The 27559-nt window shown below is 41.9% G+C and overlaps 1 protein-coding gene across 3 annotated transcripts; it reads right to left on the reverse strand.

The window, feature by feature from the left end:
• Positions 1-23: 23 nt before the first annotated feature.
• On the reverse strand, positions 24-25769 carry LOC102686048 (acetyl-coenzyme A thioesterase). Of its 3 annotated transcripts, XM_069187502.1 has the most exons (16): positions 25244-25766; positions 17725-17794; positions 17251-17311; positions 16322-16423; positions 15544-15682; positions 12815-12971; positions 11968-12084; positions 10917-11067; positions 9705-9760; positions 9037-9100; positions 8473-8556; positions 7208-7426; positions 6990-7123; positions 5841-5969; positions 3587-3713; positions 25-1672 (listed from the first exon to the last, which is right to left on the reverse strand). In XM_069187502.1, the coding sequence occupies exons 1-16, from the start codon at positions 25473-25475 to the stop codon at positions 1532-1534; spliced, it is 1983 nt and encodes a 660-aa protein (XP_069043603.1). In that variant the 5' UTR covers positions 25476-25766; the 3' UTR covers positions 25-1531. The 3 variants fall into 3 exon arrangements, with proteins under 3 accessions (XP_069043604.1, XP_069043603.1, XP_069043605.1); XM_069187503.1 differs by lacking the exon at positions 16322-16423 and having other exon boundaries at positions 24-1672; positions 25244-25769; XM_069187504.1 differs by lacking the exon at positions 7208-7426 and having other exon boundaries at positions 30-1672; positions 25244-25759.
• Between the last annotated feature and the right edge of the window lie 1790 nt (positions 25770-27559).

The following is a 27559-nucleotide window of genomic DNA, read 5'->3' on the forward strand; positions in this document are numbered from 1 at the left end:
GTGAATGATTGTATATTTAATTTTTTATCATTCTGATCAATCGATGGAGGAACATTACAATTTTGTATTCTAAACAAATATTAACATATAAGACATTTATATAAGGAAAAAAATAATCGGAATTAGTAATAACGTTTTTAAAGGTATGGCTGAAATCCAATGTCATGTAGGCAAAATGTGTATCTGAGGGCTTTTATACACTGCCAGGGAACATGTCGTTAGTAAAAGCCAGAAGCTCATGGGTTTTGGTCTGTACACATTTCCATATTTCCAACTTCCTTCCAGTGGGGAAATAGTCTTATACCCATATATTGTATCTGTATTTGAACAGTCTTCATTTTGTTTTGCATTTTGGCGTTATCCTGTATGGTACAAGTGACGTTATCAAGACGTAATTCAGTAAGGCTCGCATTTGAGCAGCGCTGAAAACTGCACATATTAGACACAGCTTAATGTTGGTTGTGGCCTTAAATGACCAATACCTTAAACTACATCCCCACACAATGCGTTTCACAAATACATATCGCATCATCAGCAGTAGGGATTCTTTAAAGCGTATTCAGATTCAGCTTGATGTGTCTGCGGACCTGAAGCCGAGGTGCCTCTCCGATGGAATTGGAGTAGCACCTTAAATTCCAACTTATGTGTAAAGCTGTTCCTGGGGCTTTGCAAAAGTAAGCCTGAAACAACAGAGCATCTCTTAAACAGATGACTACAGTAAAGTATATCTGCCAGTGCCATCCAAAGTATTATTGCAAGTATATAAATAGCTTCCTATAAGGCTACCCCCGCTTGTCTATTGACCCAAAACAAAAGAGACCAAAACAGAGCTAATCTTATCTGTGTGTCATGGTAGTAAGCCTGTGCTAGGGTAGTTGCCTGATGGTTATACACTAGTATTCAAAAATACACATGCTTTAAGAGAGGGACAGACTGAGTCATTGTTGCATTGCTGGGATTCTTACGTAGTCAAATGTTTTGTGCTTTTCCAAAAGCTGCATGTTTTTAGTGTCCTAATGTTCCAGAAAAGCAGTTCCATTTGCTACAAGTGCAGCTTACCCTGGTAGCTACCAAAGGACCCAGCTGCTCCTCTCCTACAGAAAGCAAACTATTCCATTTACTGCATGTTGAAATCACATATTTTTTTTTTTTTAAGAAGATGTGTGGTTCTAACAGAGAAGTAGTCATAGAGCACTTGGGTAATGGACCACAGTGTGCCCATGAAATGTTTTGACAAGAAAAGAGCTCTCGCAGTCCGACGAAGTGGAGAACACACCCGCCGCGCACATTTAAAGCTTTGTGTGGTTTTCTGCTGCAGGGACTATACAAACAGGATGGCCATCGATACTTTTCCATTACAGCGCTGTCTTTCCACATGTTTCAATCCCTGATACACAGAGGCGTGACTTTTGGACACAGTGATGTACTGTAGCTGTTGATGCCACACCACAAGCACTGAGAGGGAGCCAGAGGAGCAGTGTGGGCTTTGAAAGCCACAGACCAAAAGCATGAAAAGGAATTAAAGCCTGCCTCAGAACCTGGTGCTCTTAATACTATTTTCTAGAAATTCAATGCATGAAGATGCTGTTTCTTCCAGAGACTTCGACCAGCCAGCCAAGTTTCCAGCGATGTATGGTAAAACCCCAGATGTCACTTGGTTGAAGTACGAGACCTGTGAAGGCGGTGCAAGAAGCAGTGTTAATCGTGGTGCTTGGCAGTCTGAGAACGGCACATGGAACAGAAAGGAAATAAAACAGTTTTTGTAGCACAAAAGACTATTGTTAATTTTGCTCACTTTTAAGCCAGACAGGCACTTACCAAGGTACTACAATGTACCTAAATCTTTCAGACAGTCCCTAGTAAGTACGTTTTCCGCCTCATTGTTAAGTTCACTTTGAAGTGGATCCAAGAGTAATACTGGAACAAAATACTCATTGAAACTGAAAATATTTGCTTTAACACAAATCACTGTTATTTTAGTCAGTATTATGGGTCTCTTTCACATTTTACGCAATTGTAGTGCAATTAATGCAGGACGGTAAAGTGCTTGATTAAGGTAGTTGTACGGTGAGTTCAGGACCCTGGACAGCTCTTTGCAGAGAGATTTGACAACCCTTATCACTCTGTTTTGCTGTGCAAAGTTAAACCAAAAATAGGTCCGTAATCTTTTTAAAAAAAAATGGTTAATGAAAACATTCCAGTTACATTGACCTTTGTGTACAAATAGGGACAGCTCCAGTGGCAATAAGAGATTAAAAAAAAATCTTTGCCTTGTGATTGTAGTCACCTGCCTTACCCCCCAATCACCTCTACACAGTGCTTTGTGGACTTTGAAAGGGAAACGTTAAATCCACTGTGCCCAACTGCAACTCAATCAGCTGATGTCTCTGGTCCAGCTTCAGCAGTGAAATGCCTGATGTTGCGTTTTCAGAAGCCAAGATTAGACTAACAACTGCCTTGTTACAGCCTGGAAGCAATTAAAATCATAAATGGCAGGAATTAAAAGCTGGTGTTTTAATTGGCATTGATTTACAGTATAAAAGCAATACCATGACAATGTCTGTGCAAGTTAAAGGTCATCATATGTTAATATGATGTGTACTGGCATGTTTGAATAGCACTGTCCCTTGAGTTTCAGCAGCAGCTAAAAAGCCAATGAAGAAAAAAAAATTATCTGATATAGTATGATGGGTATAAAAAGGTTAACATTAGAAATGTAAGAATATGTAGAAAGTCTCCATGTTACTTGAAGGATTTTGTTGTCCTGGTGAAATGAGTTACCGGCAGACCAATGTTGAATGGTGCAGGTGAAATTATCGAAAGGTACATTCAGATGTGACAATAGGAAACACTGGTGTACAGTATATTCTGATCGACTGCCTACAGGTTGAGCCTGCAGGACTGGATAATTGGCCTCCTATTGTCTGTAAAGTCCATATATTCTTGATATATGTGAATGGCCAAAACCTTGTACGCTGTACTGAAACAACAAAACAGTTTGCACAGACTGTGCCATTATATTGGCTTTTCTGCAAAGCATTCTGCTTGGTGTTTGTTTCTATCTCGTTCTTTGCCTTACTTTGTCTTATGCCTGGAACATTTTCAGTATTTTCTTTTAAATAAATAAGGACAGTACTTAAGTTCAACCATGCTACCATGTAGTGAACACATCCCAGATTTATAGAGCTGCTCTAAATAATGCATCATTCTCAGTGTCATACATGTAATACCTGATTGCTGTAACCCATACGCTGCCATATTCAAATCTAAACTCTAATAATGGCTGAAGAATGATGTACATATGCATCAAAATGGGTTACTTTGTTGTGTCCACGGTCAGAGATGTCTGTACACAAGTGTTGAAGTCTGAATTTAGTTTTAAAATATTCCATAGTGATGCTTTCACTCCTTTTCAACTAAAGATGATTTTTTTAAAGGGGGGGGGTCAGTGGAATTTGGTAGAAGCACAGCACACAGGCAGGAGCACAGGGCTACAGATACAGTGCCTCTTTCGGCAGCAGCCTCTCTGTGACCTTCAGTGACCTCTCTGTGACCTGTAGTGACCTCTCTTGAGAGGGAAGCCCACCTTGCAGGAGCTGCAGCCAGTGCTGTTGATGAGGAACCCTGCGCACAGAGCTTCACTGCGGGTGTGATCAGCCAGCGGAGGCACAGCTGCCACAGTGACGGACCGCAGAGCGATGATGTAGGGTTCCCTTCAGGAAGAGCAGAGCAGACTTTAATGAACAGCAGCTTCCCAAGAGACACATTCACGACGGTGAGACCAAAGTGCAAAACAACGCTTTCACCTTTTCCAAACCTGAAAAGGACCATGCTGGACCATGGTACAGTATTACGAATTCCATATTATAGACTGATTTCATGTTGAATTATAGGAACATATTTATCCAGAGAATTATCAGGGGTGATTATAAACATGCATGTGAAATTACAAAAATGCATACAGTATGAAAAAAAAAGACAAAATCATGGACTGGCATTCATTTTGTCAACTTCCTGACTCCAAATCTGAATTATTATTAAGTGAAGATTGTCACAGGCAACAGCAATGCGCAGTATATGCTAATTCTAAATCGATTCATTTGCAAATAGGTAATTATTATTTGGTCATTATTACAATAATAATAATAATAATGGATATTGTTACATTAAATAGTAAAACCAGACCTACAGGACTGCAAATCCAGAGCACAGAATTGTCCACTAGTGACTGCAAAAGGACATCATAGTGTTCACTGAATGGATGAAGAACCCTTTTTTACCATTGTTTGAGGATAATGTGTGTACCAAATCTAGCCAGTAGGTGTTACTGTTCCCACAGTTTAGTCAAAACTCCAGTCTGTGGAGAGGTGCTGTTTGTGTGAGAAATGCAGAGGAAATGGGAAAAAAAAGGAAGGGAAAAATATTTTAATTTAATAAAAAAAAAATCTCAATCTGGCCCTCAAATCCACAGCCCCTCAAAGAGGAAGCTCTGCTCGTTGTGCAATGCCTCTAACAGCTTACTGGGGGAGAGACCAGCTAAGGACAGAATGTTCTCAAACTCATTTGTAAGAGAAAGCCAGAGATCCACAGAGCCCTTACTGAAGACTGACTCCTGCTCTCACAACTCAGTGTGCTGCGTCCAATTACTGGAGTGTACAGATAGAGCGTCATTGCATCATACGCATAACACAAAAAAGCAGTTAATTACAGAGCGATTAACGATGCGTGCCTACACTTTCAGACACTCTTTTAGAGTGGTATTTTCTGATTTTGTTTGTCTCTGGTACTCACTGCATGGCTATATGAAGGCTCTATTTGGGTATTTTCATTTAACTGGTGCAGCTTAAAGCTGCTCATTAATACTAGCTGCAATTGGAGCAAAGGCACCATGGATTATCTTCAACCAAACTTTAGATAACTGATTTGCGTTTGTATTCTTATTTTCAGTTTACACTGAATCAGTTTGCACTGAATGTGGCAGTGACCTGCATCTTGAACTAATACTGTACACACAAGTAATTGAAGACCAAATCTTAGGTCATGCAAACTCCCTTTCCTACAGAAAGCTGCATCTTCCAAACGAAGACAATAAGGCTCATACACTTTATTGCTGTTAAGTTCATTTCCAAATGAGTCATCGGGTTAATATACTGCAGGCAATCACTGGTTGCAGACATCCTTTGAGATATAAATGGTCTGGCAATTTGAACACCCACATTCACTTCCCTTGGAAGCTAAATGATCTGCCCTCTTCACAGCATCAGACTTCTTTTAGTCTGATTCGTGGAACAAGCAGTATTTTCTCACAAAACCGTTCACAAGATAGTGAGAGGGACGAAGTACTGTATACAACATATTTCAAGCATTACATTTCATTGAAATTTATTTCAATGATAAGTAAAATCTACTGGGTTGAATTTCTGGATGCCTTTGAGGATTTTGAATTTTGGTCTCCTCAAAGTCTGCATATATGGAGTTTCACAAGGTTCGTTTTAAGTTTGAGATAAGAAGTGTTAAATATTATGCTCATAGAATGGCTTAATCAGTTGGGATTACTGTGCTGTAGTTGTAGGAATCAGTCTCTATAACCCCAAAGCTTACTTAAAGTGTTTGCCTCAGTATATCTCAAATCTTCACCCAAATATAAACTTAATCTTAATCTTAACAAAAAACTAAGATAAGTGTAATGTGTATTGAGAGACATCAAGATCAGATTTTTTGAAGATCATGCGTATATGAAACAGCCTTGCCTACCGTAAAAAAAAATTGCAAACAGCTAATCTATTGCACTTTCAGCATAGGTCTAACTGAAGCTAGGAGACACAATGCTTAATACAAACCCCTCTTTGCATGGCTGTCTTCTGGACATCAGTACCACAAAGTCTCTGCCTCTGTCACTGTTCACTGAGGGGCATTTAATATGATACACTTTCTCATCATCACCAGCAGTCTCCACTTCTTCACAACTCCTGCAAAGAGAATAATCAGGTTTGCTGTTTAAGTTGCAAGAAGACAATTGGTCAGGTGACAATTTAAAAGCCAGGAAACGGAGGCTCCTGGTGTCCATCTGATTTCCCATGTGGGCAACGATCCTCTGCACAGAGAGAGAGAAGGACGTGACTTGAGTGTGGGCCTGTGTCGAGCTGTGAGTCTTCAAATAAGAAGAGATCAGCAAAAAAGAGAACCTATATGGAACAGGAACAGATACAGACAGGACCCTGAGTAACAGAGTGACCAGGCACCGTGTGGAATTACTGTATGGACAGAAACTTTATTGTGTGAAACCGAGAGTCTGTGTGACTTGTGGGTTTTGGGAACAGATCCTGTGTGGGCCAATATTCTGTGTGAATCTTAAGAGTTTATGCTCGGAAGCCGGCAGGCCGCATAACTGTCAACTGTGTGCAGTTAGGGTGTTATTAGCTCCCAGAAGAGCTAGGCTTTTGTTTGAAATCTTACGGCTGCATTTGTGTCTGTTTTCCTGAGACCTGCCCATGAAAATATCATTGGCTATGACATTCCAGCTCCCTGGTGCTTCATATTACATACATAACAATACCACTACTAATGGTCAAACATCCTTGGAATTATTAGAAACTACAGTATAATATTGTATGTGTTCCAAACAACACAAATACTTAATCCTGGGACTAAACACACACACACGCCACTGGGACAAACTCCTAGCACAACTGTCAGTCCTAGTTCAGACTTGATTGATCCGACAGTAAATTATCATGTCATGAAATCCATTAGTGGAATGACAGACTTTTTTTCAGCAACAACGCAGGAGACCGATAAACACAACAGTGTGTGCTTATGACAGCCTGGCAACATCTGAATGTCTTCAGAGTTCGTGGGCAACCACTGCTCACCGAGAAGCCTGAATGTGATGCCTCAGTTTGAAACAGCTCTTGCTCCTTATAGTGTGAACAGGGTCATCATCCACCCCTCTCTCTCTCTCATATCTCCTTGACCACTGCAGTACTTACGCGTAGTGCCTGTCCCAAGTGGGCCGGAGCTGCAGGTCTGAGAGCACAGAGAAGGTCTGGGACACAGGAGCCATCACCTCCATCTCTACTTTAACAGACAGCATCTCCTCCTCCTCGTTCGTGAAGATTCGGATCTGCAAACAAGCCAGAGAGAAGACCAGCCTCCCATAAATCGAAGGGGGGGGGGGCTTTTATAACTCTGCTTACAACATCCTTACATTTTTACTCGTTTTCTTTTTCACATGCTGCACATCTGAAAAAGAGACCAGTAAAAAGTTAAACATTTTGGCCACACTGAGACATGGGTGGTGTGCCGCCCAACAGAAGATCCTCATCCTGATTGTCAAGCATGGTGGAGGGAGAACCGTGGTTTCTGCTGCTTTGCTGCCTCTGGACCCAGACAGCTTGCCATCATTGATGGAGCCAATCAACAGTGTCTGGAGGAGAATATCGGGTCATCCATTAGTCAACTAAAGCTGAGCTTGAAGTGGGCCATGCAGCAAGACAATGATCCTAAACATACAAACAGATCTACAATCAGAATGCCTGAAGTAGACGAAGAAGGAGAGGGAAGTTTGTATTTTGGATTGGCCAAGTCGAAGTCTGCACTTAAACCCCATTGAAATGTTCTGACAGAAGAAGTTCATGCAAGGAACCCCTCAATAATCCCTAAACAATCCTGTAGGAAGCAATTCCCCAAAAGCAATGCAAGAGCCTGATAAACAGTAACAGGAAATGTCTAGTGAAATCATTGCTACTTCAGGAGGTGACACCACTCACTGAACGTAAGGGTTCACAGACTTATTCCCAGAAGGATATTTACTGTTGGATTATTAAGATTATACATTTATTGAGGTTATCTCCATCTAATTACGTTTAAGGTCCAAAACATAAAAGAACTAACCTGTTGGGTTCCCAAATGTCTTCTCAACACTGAGACAATGTACAGTATACGTGACAAGTGTAAGCTCCAAACACACACAGGACCACTTCCGGGGGATGGCAGACAGCTCCACCACTCCACAAGACCAGGTCCTCTGCTCTGGCAGGAGCCTACACTGTCTAGCTTTCAGAGGAGGGGTCACATCTCTTCTGTAACTCATTCTGAGCACTGAGTCCGTTACAATGACTATTATCTCACTCTAACAATTAAAAAAATCTTTGATTTTTTTTATTTTTTGTTTTGTCTTTGCTTAGATCTCTGGTTTACTTTTTTTTCTACTCATTTTTTCCAGTTTTTATATTATTGATGGGTTTACACCGTTTGTTTAGGTACCAAGTCTTTCATGCCATGATGATTGGTCACATTTGTTCAGTATTGTATATGGTACCATTTAATATTCATTCAATGAATAAATTGAACATAAGAATTAAAACATGTAAATGTAGATTTCGATGCTCTTGTTGTTGTTTGCCACTGTTTAAACTGTGCAGTCAAGTCAATTTCCCAGCCTTGGTCCACCCTTTCCTGGAGATCTCGTACCTTGGGCTGCAAACTGCTGATTTCCCACTCCTGCTTTCCTGCCAGAACAGTGAGAGCAGCAACATTCTTGTAGCCCAGATACACCTGGAAGGTGGAAGTATGGGGGAGATGGTGAGACATCTGTATGATATTGGAACTGCAACAGCTGTAAAGAATTGAACATTTTGGCCACACTGAGAAAGGTTTTGTGTGGTGAAAACCAAACACTGCCTTTCCACAGAAGATCTTCATTACAACCAGCAGGCAGGGAGTCTCAGCAGCAACAGGAGATCCCTAACCACAGAACACTAGCCCAACGATTCTTACCAGGTAAAGATGCCACGGTCCTCTAACAGGAGATCATTTATTCTTCTACATACTGAATTAGTGAAGAATGTTACATTAATTTCTTCAATGGTAAAGTGAAAGATGGCTAAGGAAATGGAAGACTTCCTATTTTAAAGTGTAGCTAAGCAGTGTGATGTCCTGTACAAAGCCTAAAGACAAAAGGCCTAAAAATAAAGTCAATAAAGATGTTAAACACTTAAACAGCCTAAAAGAAATGAAGATACTGAGCTTATTTACCTGATTATTTTTGTCCCAGGGAACAGAGAGTGACTCTTCTTCTTTGTGTGATAAGATGTGCTTTCTACGGGAACACAACAGAACCCCTCACTGTGCTTTTCAGGCAGAAATGGAATTTCTAAAACTAGACTAAAACTATTGCCTGCTATGGTAGGAGAAACACCGGCCCCCACCCAGCAGGGGGCAGAATTGCTCCAGACAGGGTTTTTCTTGGCTTTGTCAGCAGGTGCAAACCGGCAAGGCATCCCACGTTTTTCAAAGCCTGGAGGGGTTCCCATGTTCTCTTTTCTTTGGGAGGGGAAGCTTAGAGGAAATTTTTGGTTGAGTAAAATTTCACTGGAGGATTCCTCCTCCTGCTCTTGGTGCCACCACTGCTACTACAGCAGCTGGAAAGTGAACAGTCAACCGGAACTCCCCTTAGACAACACATAGACGACAAGTCCAGATTTTCATAGATTAATACGAAATGTAAAATGAAAAAAGAAGGCACATAACTCATTGAAATACAAGTGCAAAGGCACCACAAGAATGACCAGAATAAAAAGTGGGCGTCTTAAGGAAGACATTTTCCCACTTCTCAATTATTCTTCCTCTGGGCTGACAATGATCTCAACATGATGTAAATCAGCAATTAGTGCATTAGAAATACACAAAGAAGGGTGCAGTACCTGGCCAGACGGATTCTTTTCCGTACAATTGCTGCCAGATATCTTCTCTCCCCATCCTTCAATACAAAACAAACCGAAAAGCTTGACTGGGATTCTGCTGGTTTTCCTGCAAGCCGAACGATCGGTCAGGAGAATTGCAACCGCGGGTGAAAAAGGAAAACCCCTTTTCTGGATAAACAGTTTGATCTGTGTTTGACGTGATGTGCTTACAATAAAAGTACAGCAATCATTTATGAAACGCAATACAATCAAGCAGAACAGACTGATTTCCATTGGCCATCATCACTGGGCCAGCAGGAGCTGCTTGGATCCTGACAACGTGGAGCACTGTTATCGGTTTAGTTCTTAAAATACTCAATCAGAACATGGGCTCAAACATGAAAAAAGTGATGAGAACTGCTACAGGCACAAAGCAACCCATTGAGTGCTTAATGACTGCCACAGATTTCTTAGTCAAATTTCTGAATTTTACTGTACTGTACCACGATCTACCAAAACACCTGTGTTTCAGTGACCCGGATTGTCGACCTGATAGTAACCTATTTTGAGGATGACAGGGATAGGCGTGATGACAGCTGTAACCTTAACTGCATTCCCCAGAAAGCTGTGGGAAACGTCCTGCAGTCACCTGACCAGTAGCTGGAAAGTGATTGGTCAGGTAATAGTTTGAAAACAGGAAGCTGAGGTGTGAAGGACGGAGAGAATTACTGTGGGACTAGAGGTCTGTTTTTAATGTGAGCCTTGAGATAGGAGAGGATAGAGGACCCTGTGTTGGTTGGATGACAGAAGTCGTGTGGTACAGTGAACCTGTCAGTCTGTGTGACATTAATGATTTCTTGAGCCAGTAGGCATCTTAGCTCCCTGGTAATATTGACCTAAAGAGGTGCCTGAAGAAGTTTAGCTCAAGCCGAAAGAGGAGCAAGGTATTTGTTTGATTTGCTTAGTGTTACCAGCACTGTAAATGAAGAAAACTCTTTTTGGACCTGACGACTGCGTTAGTTGTCCTGGGGTCCACCTATAAAAAGACCTACTGCTAAGACGCAGGGTCCCCCAGGGAACTTTGCACTATGATGAGTTGAATGGAATCTTTTCATTCTAGATTCTTGCTCCTTCTCACTCTCAAACCATGTACCTTTCCTACTCTCCCTTTTCTTGAAGGCCACTAAAGCATGTCTCTTGTTTCTCATGCCAAGGGACGCAGGAGACAATTACCTTCGTGCTGTACTTGACATCAGGAAAGGTCTGCGTCTGTTCCTGGTCGCTGGAGATGTTGTAGATGAGGAACGCACTGTTGATGTGCCGGGGTCTCCCTTGATTCCATTCCTCACAGTTATATGCTTCAACTCGCACTCCCACCTCCAGACTGCAGACACACGGGCCAACAGGCAGTATTGTATATAAAACGCAAGCTTTCAGAACTTTGCCCCACCTCTGCAACTGCTGTTCCCACAGTTGTAGGGTGTGAACTGGTCTACCAGAACATCAGCAAGGTCATGAATGGCAGTGTCTGCCTCAACTAGGTCAAATCACAGCAGAGATTTACAAAGCTGGGGGGACAGTGTACAACTCCTTTTTCATTTTTACGACTCTGAATCCAGAAATGCAACCAGAGAAATGGACATTGTATCTTAAGGGGTTAATCGTTCTGTCTGGTCAAGGCAAAAGGATCAGGATCAATACTGTGAGATTAAAGCCACACAGGTGAAAGTGGGATTTGGACATCTGTGCTAAAACGTGTTTCCTCGGCCTCTTGGAACCCACACAATAGATGGAAATAATGGGATAAAGGAAAGAGACAGCAGAAGCATGCTTCTCACAAAAAGGATAAATAAGCAAGAAGGCTCATCTAAGTATCTGGTCTGAAAGAAGAACCCAGACATAAACCCATCTATGGTTCACAAAGTTTCATTAGAATATTTGCGGCAGCACACTTTTTTTCTGGAATGTAGGGGTTTAGGGTTAGGGCTAAGGTTCTGCAAGTTGTAGGATTAGGGTTAGCTGACTCTAGCTGACTCTAGCCCTAAATGGAAGGTGTAGGGTTAGGGTGAGGTTTAGATTAGTGCCCCCTTCTGGAAATGTAGGGTCAGTGTCGGGGCTAGGGTTAGGGTTAGCATACCTCGTCTGGCGTAGGTATAGGTTCCTAAATGGAGGGTGTAGGGTCAGGGGCAGGGTTAGTATACCTCTTCTGGGACATACATAGTAGTAGTAGTACCAGTCTACAACTCTTCTGGAAGGTGTAGTGCTAGGGTTCGGGTTAGCATACCTCTTCTGGAAGGTGTTGTTAACAACAGCCTTGAACACCAGTCGGTCGCCCACATTGGAAGGGCCTCTAAACTTGAACATATCGACTGACTTGAGGGTGGGATAACCACACAGGCGGCTGGGAAACAAACAAACAAACAACATCGGATTGAACGAATCCACATTTTGTATTGAAACTTGAAACTGGAATTATTGGAATGAGGGATAGTGCAAAAAAAAGTCCACGAAAAAGTCCGTTTTCATTGTTGATCATCCTTAAACAACATGCACTGTTGAGTAGCTAAATATGAATGGAATTTATTATTTTTTCTTCTGTAGTAGACCTCTGTAGAAGCCTTTCACCACTTATTCCTTAAGTGAAAGACAAAAGGGGATTTTTATGGCACAAGATGATGTAAAGATTCATAAAAGTAAAGTTTCAGGCAATGAATATCATATAAAATCATTCATTTTTTGGTTGAGCAAGCTTTTGCTGTATTTGCGAGTATGAAAAGTTGAACCTTTTAAAAATGTTGCCCGTGTGTAGAACAACTCTGAAAGTGATTCCTTGTTTGTTTCTGCTATGGAAAGCTGCATGAACACAACAGTACTGAATGAAAATTAGCCACCATTTCCCTCCACACTCTCCCTCCTGCCCCCAACCCCCAGCTTTTTGCTCATGAAATACAAACAAAGGAGGAGAGAAACTGTTCTGGCATATTTTCTTTTGCTTTGTTTATTAGGAATCAGACGTATCCTGAAGACTAATGGCAACATCCTAACTGCAGCAGTCATGTGGACAGGGAGACGGGACCCTGTGCTCCAGTGACACTGTGGTTATAAATAGCTCACTGGGATGACTCAAATACCTTGCTGCGACAGTAGCTGCATTCTCCATCCAGGCCATAATTTGCCCACCAAAAGTGTTGCCATGGTGATTAGCATGTGGTGGCAGGACGAGCTCGATGCTCTCTACTTTAGTGCTCTCTGTTGATTTCAGCGTGCTGTCTTTTCTGTTAGCTGCATCTGTAGTGAAACAAAAGGGAAACGAGGTCTTAATTCCTTTTAAGAGGTTCCTATTTTTGTGAAAATGACTTTACTGCTGATCACCCCTTAGAGCCTATCCTATTTTGTGCTGAGGTAGTAGCAGCAACGTTATTATTTTCTATATGAAGAGCCTGTTTGTACACCTCTGGGGCATTCAACAGAGGTAGGAGGTCAGTGTGTGCCCCGTCGCTGTCAGAACAAAAATGAAGCGATGTGTCTGTCAGTCTTCCTAGAGGGACAGATTTCAGGTTATAGCCCTAAACCTTAAGATAACTATCACTGATAGAGCAGTACTTCAAGGCTTCTCAGACAAGTCACTTGTATTACATGAGTTTCAGTCTCAGTCTGGGTTTGTACTAATGTTCATTGTGGTGTTTTCAGTCTAACACCTGGGCGTTAGTCCAATGGATCATTTATCTTATGCAATTTCCTAAGTAAGAAAAAAATAAATATACTCTGCATGGATCCTAAAACGTGGATACTGAAATATTTTACTCATCCCCCTAGGCAACACTTATGACACTTCTTGGATTACTTGATCTGTTTCGGCACTGGTCCTACAATGGGACGAGCATGGCACCTGAGAGATGAGAGTTAGGATTAGGTCTTGTCCAATGACACATTTGAATTTGAAAGCAACACCAAAACGTCTATGTACCGTGTCTTGCCAAAGGCAGCTTCGCATTTTCCAGTGATTTGCCCCATCAGTGTTGACAATGTGCCCAGTCCCATCTGATGAGAAGCAGAACTATACCATAATGCTGCCACCACCCTGTTTGACTGTAGGGATAGTGTGTGCTGAGGGTTTGTGTCAGACGCAATATTTTGCTTTTAGATCAGAAAGTTCCAGTTTTGTCATGTCTAACCACAAAACCTTTTCTGCTTGTTCGCAGTTTTACTTAGGTGATTTGTTAAAGTTTAAGTTTTGAGAGGTTTTTTTTTCATTCCTAAACATTTCTCTTTGTGGCGTGACCTCTGAACTCTGTAACTCTTTCAAAGTCAATGTTGGCCTCATGGTGGCATGAGGTTTAACCAGCCTCCTCCTTGCCTGCTTCTTTGTGTGGAGAATCTGCCTGACCTAAGCGGTATCTTTATCATGACTTTGCCATGCTGAAAGAGGCGCAGTATTAATGGTCTTTAAAATGTTTTTGTTCTTCTGATCTGTGCCTTAACCCAGTACAAATTTATCCCTGAGTTGTTGAGAAGGCTCCTTGTCCTTCTTTGTTGATTCTTTGCTTGAAATTCACTAACTGACTCTCTCTCTCACCCTAGCGTTAATCCTGCATCAGCAGGGTCCGCTTGTCGGCACGCCCGTCTCCATTTGGTGGTTTGAATCAAATCTTTGAGCTGACGTTGCCATTAAATGCGACCGAGAATACTCCAACCAGCGCGTCGCTCCGCCTGCCGTTGGGAGGAGGGGGGGGGGGAGGAGAGCAGAGTAATGTAGCCAATTCATAGATGGGGATTATTAGGAGGCCATGATTGGTAAGGGCCAATGGGAAATTTGGCCAGGACACCGGGGTAACACCCCTACTCTTTTCGAGAAACACCCTGGGATTTTTAATGACCACAGAGAGTCAGGACCTCGGTTTTATGTCTCATCTGAAAGACGGCGCTTGTTTACAGTATAGTGTCCCTGTCACTATACTGGGGCATTAGGACCCACATGGACTGCAGGGTGAGCGCCCCCTGCTGGCCCCTCTAACCCCTCTTCCAGCAGCAGCCTTAGTCTTTCCCAGGAGGTTTCCCATCCAGGTACTGACCAGGCTCACACCTGCTGAGCTTCAGTGGGCCTGTCTGATGAGCACTGCAGGGTGACATGGCTGCTGGCAGAAATTCACTAACTGACTAAGGGACCTTATAAAAGACAGATATATATATAAAGTATTCTGAAATCGTGTGAACCACTGTTTTCATATATACCAGCAGAGGCCACTCAACTAATTTGGTGGCTCATTAAGATCATTTTGTGCACCTGAAATAATTTAGGTTTACCACAACAATGGGTTGTTTCACAATCATGACTTTTCCATTTTGCTTTCACATTACTTATCTGTTTACTTCTTTCTTTTTGTTTTTGTTTTTGCTGTGGAATGTGTGGAGTAGGTTATGTACCTAACAGAGGTAGGCTGTGTATTGGTTGTGTAGTGACACCTGATGAAGGCTCCGCAGCCAAAATGTTGTGTCTCTTTTCTTTCCTTTTCGGCATGGAATAAACCTTTTCTTGTTCCTGAACAAATATTAAACGCTACTTCAATGTGCACTACAGGCTTTAAAGCCACAGAATGTGAAAAGTGTGTGAGGGTCTGAATAATTTTGCAAGTACTGTACTTGTTTATACATTATACACCACACCCCTTGTTAAATCATTTCCAGTTACTCCCATCAGAACAGAGATTTCTACTCCCCAACTCCAGAACCAACAGATTTAAGTCCTCATTCATTCCTCATTGTTTTGTTTTTCTTCTGTTCTGTCTGTCTGTACACCAACGCTGCTGCTGTAAAACAGCTTACTCCCCAGGGGTAATAAAGACTCTCTCTCTCTCGTTACCTCTCAGCAAGTGGCTGTCGTGCATTAAGTTGTTGAAGCCTTCTTCATTGCAGAGCCTGAGCCGCCTCCTCTCTGAGGCCAGGGAGTGCTCCAGCTGCTCCTCTGCCGTGCTGGGGATCTCCACCGGCTCCAGGCTGACCTTCAACGGCACAGGAAAAACGCATCACTGCGCAGAACTGGAGCCGGCCGCACTGAAACCGCTGGTGGGGGCTGCGCGATATCGCCAGGCTCGCTCCGTACACTACGTGAGCGCAGCTGTCCGTGCCTTATGGGGCTCATTCTGAAAGAAAACAAAGACTCCGGACAGCGGTATGATTCAGAATTCAGCATGAAAAGTTCCTGTGTTGTCCCAGTGAAAAATATAAATGACTACAATTTACTCCTGATCTACTAGCAATGGTACTCGTGCCTCCACTATCGCAAGAGATCTTACTCCCTTGTGGCTTTGTGGCTGCCATTGTCCGGCGTTCAGTTCCCACTCATGGAAATACGCAATGTCCGATGAGAGTATGGCAATTGCTCAGTGACTATTGCCTGACAGTGGGGCGCCGAGTCAGAGGGAAACCCTTGGAAGTGGTGTTGCTCATCGGCAGGCCTTGAAACAGACACAGGCCTGAGCTCTCCGGGCTTCCTCTGGGGGCAACAGAGGTCTGTGTCTCCCATGTTTCTCGTACAGTACCCCTTCTGTTCTGTTCAGACTGCCCGCCGATTTCTGCTTTCGGTCTAGAAACAACTTGTGAGATCATGGAACTGATGTGATGGCACTTGGCTGTCTCACCTTCTGGGATCCAACTGGCTTCACCACGAACGTTGAATATGCCACGCAGACCTGCTTCAGAATGCCAGTCTGGACATCCTGTACAGACACCCTTATGCCAACCTGCACACACAAAGCACAACAGCCACTGAGCCATCACAGCACTTTCGTCTGGAAACCCGGGAAGAGGGTACCAAGGATTTTGTGGGATGGGGTAGACTTTTTGTTGTTGTTTTCCGTTTAATTTCTTCAGTTGCAAAACATCGAAATTAATAATCTCAGTCTGATCGGGGGTTGTCTGCAGTTCTTCAAGTGAAAAAATGATCTAGAAATATGATATGATAAATTGTGTGAATGTTTTTAGCCATTTTTGTTTTACAATTTGTTCACAAAATTACCCACAAGAAAGACCAAAAGCAACAAATCAGGGAACATTATATCAACATATGTGTTACATATGCTAATTAATATGGGACGCAGCATGGATTCTAATTAGCTCTTACTATGTTGCAACTTAAAACTTCTATTTCCGTCCTATACAAATAAGAAGTCAAAGTTATCAACAACAGACAGCTGTTTTACACTTGCACTTCATCAGCATGATGTACCGTAGCTGACTGAATAGTGAAACAGTCATATACAGTACACAGGTGTATGCCATTTTTCATTTTGTTACATTGTGCACTTTTTTTGCTTAAATGAATAAGAAAGTATAGATGGGATTACTGTGATTCTTTGTACTGTTTGCTTTGATTTGATCTCATTTCCCTTTCAGAATAAATGTTCACCTCACTTTGAGGAATTGTCCGTGTCCTTTATGTCTAGAGAACCCAATGAGAAAAGAAAGGCTGAGTGAACATGTGACATCAGTCTTAGCCTGATGTGACCCCTGAGAGGAACCCAGGACAACTGTGGAGCAGCAGTCAGGCTCCTCTGAAACAACCACTTACCTCCATACTGCTGTTGAAAGCTCTGTTCACTTTGGCTTTAACATTGATAATCTGCCCAACTCTACAAACAGCAAAGAGAGGATTATTAGTCCATAACAAGAACATGCACTGCTACTTAAACATATTATTGTCATACATCATACATTTATATCACATTTATAAGAAATTCACCAGTGAGTTTGGAACATAACGTAACTCTTTTCACGTTTTGATAACTCTATCAGATATTTTTTTAAAGTGGTGTTTGTACCTTCTGTAAATTATCACATAAAAATTTACTATGTGAGTTTTTACCAACATCTGTTGCTTCAAATCAATGTTGCGAATCAAAACTGAGATAAGAATTGATTGAAAAATTAATATCATTCTCATTTTCATCCCCCAGAAAAAAAGAATTCTGGAGAGACCAGTTGTTGTTTTTTGCCTAATGTTTCCTTTTGTACTCTTGAAGCAGGGAGTAAATAAGTACTGTACCTCACGGTTTCTTCAAACTGTATGTCATCCATCGAAGCCGTAACACAAGGCACTCCAGCATGCTTCTCCGCTGGAATAAAACCAGGAAAAGATCCAGATTACCCGGGCACAGTACACGAGATTTATTAATACGGCCTCATTACCACAGCCTGAAGCTCGTCACCATCTGTCTGTGAAACGGAATGAAATAATTGAGTTTCAGGTTTGCCACACTTGCGCTTAATCCATTGTGCCAATTAGGTGAGCCTTGTTCATGCACTGTCAAATACAGGACAGGAGACCAGGAGGTGGATTTCTTTGAACTGAAGAACACAGTACAGTGCTGTATTTGTAGCAGATGTGTAGAGTGAGAAAAACTGCTTATGCCCGCTCCCACATACAGTACTATATAATCTTTGTCACGATCGTCATCCCTCCTCTAGAGGGCACTATTTTAGTTTTGTTATGATGTGCACCTGCCCCCTGTCTGCTGTTTACTATGTAAGTGTGGTGTTTCGGTAGCTCTCGGCTCAGCTATGGAAGACGGACGCCCGGAAGCCAGCCCACCAGCGGGGCCAGGATGACCTGATGGCATAGGCCTCACCCCAGCGTCCTGACCGTCTGGGTCCGGGGCTCGGAGCGCCTGGCCTCGTTATCCTTTTAACCTCTGTGTTCCTGATCGTCTTCTACCTTCCCGGTGATTTTAATCGTCCTTGTCTTGGATGGACCTCCTGGTTTCGGATTATGGACTGCGCCCCGGTTTCCCTTTCTGGACGGTGTTGGACTTGTTCGCCCGCGCCACGCCCCCCAGAGCCCCGGATCACAGCCGTCACGCCCCCCTGTCTGTCATCCTGTCCTGTTCCTGCTGTGTCTCCCCTGATGTCCTACTCCAGTCACTTCCGGAATATACCGTGTGCACAGGGTCCGAAATACGCACTACACGGGAGTCTGAAGCGGCTCCTGTTACAATCTTGCTTGCATTCTACAATCTAGTCTTTTTTATTTTAGCAATACCCCTCTAAAAACTCATTTACACAACATGAAGACATTTGTAGTACATGTAAACCAGGAAACAGATGTTTTGGCGCAGCAGCAATAAGTACGCATTTGAATTTTAAGGACATGAGATACGACATCAACAGCATGATATGGTGAGGTCTTGCTTGCATTATACATGCCCTCTATATGGTTTCATTGTGTCAGATTTTAATCTGTTTTTAGGAATTTTTCACGGATACGCTAGTGGACAGCAGGACAAACCAGGTTGCAAATAACTTCATGTGTTGGTTTTCTCATGCCCTAAGATTATTTTTAAAGGTTTCTCTGCTCACAGAGATTAATTATATTAGGTTCTTCCACAATGATTTTAGCTAAAACCTTTAGACCACAGCATGAATAATGTTGAAATTTCCTGAGCAATAAATCCTGTATACGTTTTATACTTGTTTTTATCACAGTAGAAATGGTTACTGAGGAGATTTCACAACATGGTCATAACATATCTGGACTCCTTGGGCAAGTAAAAGAGCAGGACTTTCGTCCATCAAGATCATTTGGTTTTTAGTTGACAATTTATTCAGCAACAGGTGGGTGGGTTGATCTATACCCTCACAGCTGTTTGTGTAAAGAAGTGTCCCCTGGGATCGGTATTAAATAAGCTTCTCCTTAGTTTCTCATTATTTGTAGGACTTTCCCTAAGAATAAATCACCTTAGTCCATTTTATTAGTCCCACCTGGGCTCTCTGGTTCATGTTCCTCTGCTGGGTTGAGTCTGTCAACATCTTTAAAGATTTTCAAATCTTGTGTGCTAGCAGGACTCCATGTCCTCTCTGTTTAACACTAAAAAGGTTCAGTTCTTTCACACTCTTAGTGTAGCCTGAGCCCGTTAGTGTTATTATATTTGCCTTTATTGCAATATTTTTGGATCTTTCTCTTACTTGACCGTATTGTTTTTTCCTTTTGTATGTGCACTTCATGAAAACCTTATGAAGATCATGTGTTTCCCTGGATAAGGGTGTCTGTTCAGTAGTGTAAGACTTTCTTTTGAGCCTGGGAAAGTATCTAGTGCCTTGTAGAGACTAGTCAGTCGTCTCTGGACTAATGACATCTTCGTGTGCTACAATGCATCTGAAGACTGGGAATGTCCCTCCTGAAAATGTTGCTTTGTCTGTTTCATATCTATATATATATATCTATGTATCTGTACAATCACATACAGTAGAATTACCAAACAGAAACATACATATTGCAATATTATTATGCATTTCTTAATCAGAATGCATCCATAGTCTCTACAAGGCACTTTAGCGACTGTCAGCCAAATAAATTAGTCACTTTGAAGACAATAGCAATGCAAAAGTACTGCAAGGAATAACTTTTCATAACTGTCTTACCCTCTGTACTGTATGTACCTGTAACAAGATAAATATGACCTGTTATAATGTAAATGATGGTAGTTAGCGGAAGTTATTTTGAATTGTCATTACATTAGTATCCCTAGCACAGAGAGCTACAGGATAAGACCGTCTAATTAAGGAAGTGATTACATACAGTAGATCATCAACAGATAACAGTGCAATAATAATTATAACCATCTTCTACAAAATTAATTTCAAACGCAATTGTGCCTGCTTGTGGTATTTGTGAAGATATAAGTGTATGTAATGCAGTGGTACTGTACAGTGCTCTTATAAATTGTGCTTTCCACAAAAAAGCAGGCAGCCTGAAACCTTTGAACCTATTTGGTCCCTATTTCAAAATGAAAGAAAAGAAAAGAAAAAATAACCTATTTCAAAAAGAAAAGGCGTGCAAATTAATTAATTATTTTTCATTTGGTGAACAATAGACTGTTTTTCTGCTTTTGTCGATTCAAGGATTAACCATTTTAGAGGGCAATGAAACTTTAGGGGTCAGTGAAACAAAATTGCAAGACATTGCAAATCAAAGAAATCAAAGACAGATCTGAGGCAATTTGGAAAAGGGTCCCACAGACGCACTGGCGTCATGGCCGATAAGTCAGTGTCCTGTAAACAGCCAGAGAGAGCACAGGTGGCTGCCCTACACTGCGGGACACAGAGCATCATGTTCTGAAAAGTTCAAAAAGAAAGCGAGCACTGAGGTCAAGCAAACGTCAATAAGACCTGGGAGTTATCCATTAATATGAAGGGTGGACTCAACACCAAAGCACTGGAATTTACTTCTCTGTTCTTCAGTGTTGACACAGAGAAAAACTCCAGAGTGCCCAGAAAGCAAAACATGATGAAAGCTTATTCAACATCATTTCACACCAAACTGCAGTAGTACACAGTATTTTTTAAAACTACTCAGACCCTTGCCCACTTTTCACATTTTGTTGCTTTAAATACTTTGATGCAACCATTAATATTTCATAGACACACAACCTACTCCACACATTCAGAGCAAAAAACAAAAATAAAGATTTAAATAATTACTAAGAAAGAAAAATGGAAAAGCCATGACTGCTACGTACATTTATTTTGGTGCACAAAACTATCTTAACGAGCCACACAGTTAGCTAAGTACTGTACTGTATGAAATAATGGTGGGTCACATTTTCAAAATAAACTGACATGTCTCTGTAAGGTCCTTCAGTCAGCTAGTGAATTATAAGCAGAGTCAACTAGAACATTAAGGAGCTTTTAAAACAACTCAGGGATAAAGTTGTATAAAGGCACAGATCAGAAGTAGGATATAAAGCATTTACAAATGGTTCATATCTCTTTGAGCAAGGTGAAATCAGTCACTAAGAAGTGGGAGGTGCTTCCGTACTGTCTAGTTTAGGCTGCCACCCCAGGCTTGGCAAAGCTAATTGGAACATGGATGGAGCAAAGTACTGCCAAATCCTAGAGGGAAACCTGTTTCAAACTGGGACATAAGCCTCACCTTCCTGTAGGACTATGATCTAAGGCACAGGGCCAAAGCTACACAGGACTGAATGTCCTTGAGTGACCCAGTCAAAGTCCTGACTTGATTCCTAGTCAGAATCTGTGGAAGGACTTGAACATGCATCAGTGATTCTCAGGCAATTTGAGAGAGCGTGAGCCAGTCTATCATGAGGAATGGACAAAAATCGCACCAGTTCTGTGTGCAACGTATTCAGTTCAGTGTGCGGTAGAGACTTACTCAAAAGGACCTGCGGCTGTAACTGTCGCCAAAGGTCCTGCACCAAATACTGAGTTCACAGGTCTGAAAACAGTACATACAGCGTTGGATCAACATACTGTATTTCAAGGGTTTTTCTCTTTAGCTTTTGCTGACAGTCACTGTCATCTTACCCTTAGAGGTCTTTGGCTTGAGAGTTCAGGTTCTGAATAAAATATCAAGTAAAAAAAATGTGTAGACATCTTTTTGTAACTTCACAAAACAGGACACCACAGCAAGGGCCTGAATATTTTTTAAAGGCACTGTCCAAGGCAGCATAGTGCAGCACATATTTAAAACAACAGCAACAAGCAAAATACAAATAAAGCAAGATTTTTAATGCAGGACTGTGTGATGCTCTGATGTGTTTTTTACATGACTGTGATTTATTTATGCACACAAATGAACCCATCCAGCTTCCTTACATTTTTCCCATTCACCTTCTTCAGTTTTCTCAGACTTTGCCCTCCTTTCCACCCTGACAGCCTGTTTACAAACATGCGGCATGGGCAGTCTTATCTATTTATCTGTTTTTATCACATGAACTGGAGCAGAAAACGGCCTTTGATAAAAGTAAAGAGTGAAACTCTAAGGACCATGTAAATCATTTATATTCTCACATATCAAAACATGCTCCTTTCACCCTGAAGACAGCTCACTCCTGTATCAGAGAAATCATGAGGTAACAGCAGGTCATTACTGCACTTAAATTTTAGATGAACAGTAAGAGCTATATCATACATTGCGTAAAATGTATATTAATGATTTGTTTGGTACACACATATTCTCCCATTTCATTCAGGCCTTTCCACCAAAGTACAGTCCTAAGCACTGTATGTACGTCTGGACAGATCTGAAGTTTTTAACACTCAGTATGCATGTACTGTATGAACTGAGAGTTCAACATGACAACAGTGCTGGCTGTGTGCGTTCTGCATTGCTATTAATGACTTCAGAGCCTTGGGAATCGATCCAATGAGCTGAGATTGGCTAGGTCACAGCACACCTACCGTACCAGTGAAAATGCAAAAAGACAAACACTGCTACCAACGCAAAAAAACTCTGCAGGACAGGTGTTCCAGAACAATTACTCTTCATTTTGTCACGCCCAGTACACCTCGAGGGTGCTCTACTGTACTTCTCTCCTGTTCCTAGTTCCCTGTAATTATTCATGTCTTTCTGGTGTGTCTTGTTGTGTAGCCTGTTTACTTCCTGCTTCTGCTCTGCTCCTTCGCTCAGCTGTGAGGTTCGGATGTCCTGAAACCCGCCTAGCACCAGGTCGCCCCACATCCGCTACCTGAGGCCATAGGTTTCTATACGGCATTTCCTGAACAGCTGAGCCCGGGCTAACCCCCGTCTCGCCGCTACGGAGAGGGTCTTTTTCGCTCTCCTGCCATTCCGCGGTTCGTCCCTTCCGACACCCGTGACACATTTTGGTTCCCACACTGCATCTCATCCACCATGAGAACTACATTCGCTTCATAAAGTTAGCATAGCTTATAAAACAGCACTTTGATTTCAGTCTTCATCGGGACCAGAAGAAGGTTTCCCTGGCAGACCCGTGCAGAAGGACGGGTGGGTTAAGGTACAGTAAACGTGCTCATTGAACATTTACAAGTGATGTGTACTTCCATGCCTTGAGCTAGAAGAGGGAAGGATCTATCCAGGTTTTCAGGAATGCCTTGTTTTTATAGTGGTGATGGGCTTCTTACACGTCTTTCTAACATGCTGTTAATAGGTTACAAGCATAGACTGCAACAAGCAGAACAATCAATGACTGTAGTGCTCTCCATAGCAAAGTACTGCACTGAGAACTTTCAGAACAATAGATATTATTCAGATCTATTCAATTTTCATCCAGAAAAACAAAAACCTATAAGGGAGAGGGAAAACAAAACTTCCTGAAGGACCAGCCAGTACCATCAGTCTCCCTGTAAATATTAGTGTCTTGTTTAATTTGAATTTAAAAGTGCAATACTAGTTGCTGTGATAAAAGTTAAATGTATCTTACTGTTATCTTCACTGTGGCAACATATCTGACCTATCATTTAGGAAACATACAGTACAGTAGTTTGGTATTCTTCAAACAGGAAAATGAAAGTACTGTAGCCCTTTCTTCCATCATATATACTGTAGTACATAAGCACATCTATACAGTACAGATATTGTATGTTTTAGAATATAGAAGAAAGACCATCAGTACATAATCAGTAAGTGCACAGGCTGATGTTCATATCTGAATAAAATTAAAAAGAGAATAACCAGACACCATTTAAAGACAGGTACCACGGATAAATTCCTGAACCCTCTCATGGGGAACTAATTTGAGGCAGTTCTCGTTAATAAGAACATGCTGTATTATTCCACATTCTTATGGAAGCTGCTTTTTTCAATAACAGAAGGTCAGGGAGCAGTAAAACGCCTGTAAAGCTTTGTGTTGAATTGATAAAAATAGTTTGTATGGAAATTGAGTGTATCCAGACTCTTTAGTTTCAATAGGGAAATCCTGGCAGCTATCATTATTGGAACTGACAGGAAAAAAATGCAATTTGAATCTATATTGTTAGCATTCTGTGTAATATGAAAGCTTGACATTGTCACTGCCAGCTGTTAACATGTGGCCTGAATTTGGAAAAGAAACAATTGTGATGTACTTCAAAAACATCAGTAGTCTTTATTTCCCATTAGGTGTGGAAGAGATTGAAAAAAAAATCCATAGCCTGAATAGCACACTGCCTGTAGTTCTGTTAAAGCCAGACTCCAGATAAACTCTCCACAGGGATGCCAGCATTTGAATAACGGAGTTCAGAAATGTTTCAGCATTTCAGTTTCATAAAACCTGCAAACTGATACAGTGTTAAGCACTTTAAGCAAAACTAAGCAAACATTCTGTTTATCTCTGTTAAAAAAAGGTGAATTTCACATACAGTCCTTACAGACAGGTAAGGGTACAGCATCTGAACAGGGACATTCACCAGACAGAAGACAGTCTAGTTCTGAACAACTTGCACCTTTCCATTTCATTTCAAGGAACGACATTTCTAGAATGTTGCCATTATGTACTGTATCAGGAACAATATCTGTCAAAGTATTTTGATGCCTTTATACAGGGGTAATATGAAACTAATATGAATAAGTGCAGAAGACATTGCAGGAGAGATGTATCAAATAATATAATAGCTTATAAAATGAATGAAAAACACAAAAGCAGACAGAAAAAATATTTGCTAATACCAAATAACAGTGCCTGCAATTCTGTGCTTGTGCGTTTGTGTCATCTTCAGCGTGTCGGATACATTGATCTCTCCCTCGATCGGTACAAGCCTGAGCTGACTCTGCTGGGAGGCAGCCACGAGAGCCCTGGTCCCCTGCGGCTTACCTGCCAGGCACGCTGTGGTGTCAATCCACTTCAGGAGCTGTCCAGCCCCCAGCTCGCCCCTGTGATTGGCGTGGCAGGGCAGAACGGACTGGCACATCTCCACGTCCGCAGGCCTCAGACACCGGGGCTCCTTGGTGCCCTCTGGCAGGGCTGGGGCACTCTGGGACCACTGGGGCGGTGTCACTTGGTCCCTGGCTCCTGTGCCTTGGCTTCCTGTGTGTTCCAGGCTCATGCTTGCTCTTCTGTCAGCCGGCGATCATGCTGTCTGAGTGCCCCTGCCTGGCTTATCTATATAACTGACTTCCAGGGTCAATAAACTATCACACTGGAAAGATGGCTCCCGTTCAGAGCTGTAATAGACACTAGATCATATATCACGATCTTCCCAGACTGCGCAGTTAGGGGAGAGAGCTTGTCATTCCTTTGTTAGATAACTGATACAGGTCTTGTCGTCTGACAGTATCTGATATTTGCATGTCAACAGAGCTCAAAGATTTAAAGGCTGAATTGACTTTCTGGAAAGACTCAGCTTTTTTATACCTGTTTAGACACTTCTTTATGCTTACAATACAATAACTGTTTGTTTCACACCCACTGAACTGGGAGGGTTCTAAAGTACAGAGCTGTGCTGCTGTAAAGTCCTATAATAGTCTGTGTCAAGAAGACATTACACATTTACACTGTGTTGTCGGCATTTTTGGAGCCTCATAGAAAATAAGAAAGATTACAAATGAGAGGAGTTCATGTGGCCCGCCTGGCCAGTTTCACATTTAGAAGTTAACTGATCCAAGGATTTGAGCCAGCTTGATTGGGTATAGCTTCTTCCAGACTTCCACAACCCTTTGCATAAAGAAGCCTACAGCTCGGGCTCCCTCCTCTCTCTCTGCAGAATGTAGTCAAAACTGAGACCAAAGGTCGAACTGTAATTTGGTGACTTTGGCACTACGTCGCTCAGCACAAAGGTAGTGTATTTTAGTCTGCCCTACGTCACCCTGCCATCGTAACCAGAGTAACCACCACTGTCAAGGATCCCAAGGCACCTGGCCGATGCCCACCTGCACAGCACATCAGGCGGAGCAGCGAGAAATTGGGAAAAAAAAGGAAACCGTAGGAATTGTACTGGACCGTCCGATATGTACTGGACCTTTGCAGGACACTGGAGTTAACGGCCCACTTTTCAAAAGAGCACTAGCATCTTTAAGGCCCAAGCAATCAGAACTGAGGCTTAACAGCTCACCCAATTAACAGCACCTCCAACAGCACAGTGCATTTTCATTACATTAGGCCATTGGTTTGGACATTCTGGCACAGACAGGAGAATGACAGAAGAATTCTATCAACACCACACAAAGCACAAAAAGACATCTTTTTAAAAATATGTATATCAGATCTTAGTGGTATACTTATGAGAATAATATGATGCTGATATATTTCCCGTAAGTAAAGAACAAAATGCAATAAATTTTACTTCTTATCTTCTTGCCATAACAAGACTAGAAGGATCAACTATGAGAGGAGGTCTTCTGGTCCATCTAGCCAAAAAGCTGTTTCTTGAAACAATCCAGAGTATAGGCTTCAGCAACAAGGGTGGGTAACTTGATCAAGATATCCATTTGCAACCTGAGGATAAGACATAATTTTCTTATGGGCCTCTTCTGTGCAAACTAATTTATGTACGCACAAGAAAGAAATTGCAGACATTTCATCATAACAAAGCTCCTGTTTTGTAACAGAGTGGGAGTGAAAGACTTCAGCATACAGCCTGAGCTACACCGATCTGATCGAAGATGCGGGCAGTGTTCTCCGTCAGCAAAGTTTACCTCTGTGTTTGTGTTTGGTGGAAGCTTAATCAGCCTGAACAAACAAGACACAGAACCTCGACCAGCACAAACAACACACAGGCTCACTCACCTTCCCTTCAGCTCCGCAAGAGAGAACGGAGCAGCGCAGACATCTCACAAGAGCTGGAGCGCATCCCTTCTTATTCCTCCAAACTGACAGCCCGACCAGTTTTGATTAACTAGTCACAACCAGTGTGTCTTGATTATCATAAAGGCTCCGCAGATGTTATTTACAGGGCACTTTGTTGTTCTTTGATGCTATCCAAAAGCAAGCAAAAAGTGTTTTTCATTCCCTAAATATAGTATGAGACACTGCAAGACTCAAACACCAGCAAAAATGTATTTCCCTCTAAAATGTATTTACTGTACTCTCCTTGAAGGTGCACTGTCTGTGTTTTAAAAAATCTGTCTCATACAATTGCCAACCAAAGGGACATCATCCATTGTGCTTTGCCTTTTCCAGACTCTGTTTGAT

Source organism: Lepisosteus oculatus, chromosome 3, assembly GCF_040954835.1.
Source record: "Lepisosteus oculatus isolate fLepOcu1 chromosome 3, fLepOcu1.hap2, whole genome shotgun sequence".
Taxonomy (NCBI): Eukaryota; Metazoa; Chordata; class Actinopteri; order Semionotiformes; family Lepisosteidae; genus Lepisosteus; species Lepisosteus oculatus.

Bases quoted from the DNA above. Each gene is read 5' to 3' on its own strand.
- LOC102686048 (XM_069187502.1), bottom strand. From the start codon at position 25,475: ATGAGCCTGGAACACACAGGAAGCCAAGGCACAGGAGCCAGGGACCAA. The intron at 3,714-5,840 runs GTTTGTATTAAG...CTCTTCCTGAAG, and splicing joins AGACAGCCATGCAAAGAGGG to GGAACCCTACATCATCGCTC. The intron at 1,673-3,586 runs GTGGGCTTCCCT...CCGCCTTCACAG, and splicing joins CTGGCTGCAGCTCCTGCAAG to GTCTCGTACTTCAACCAAGT.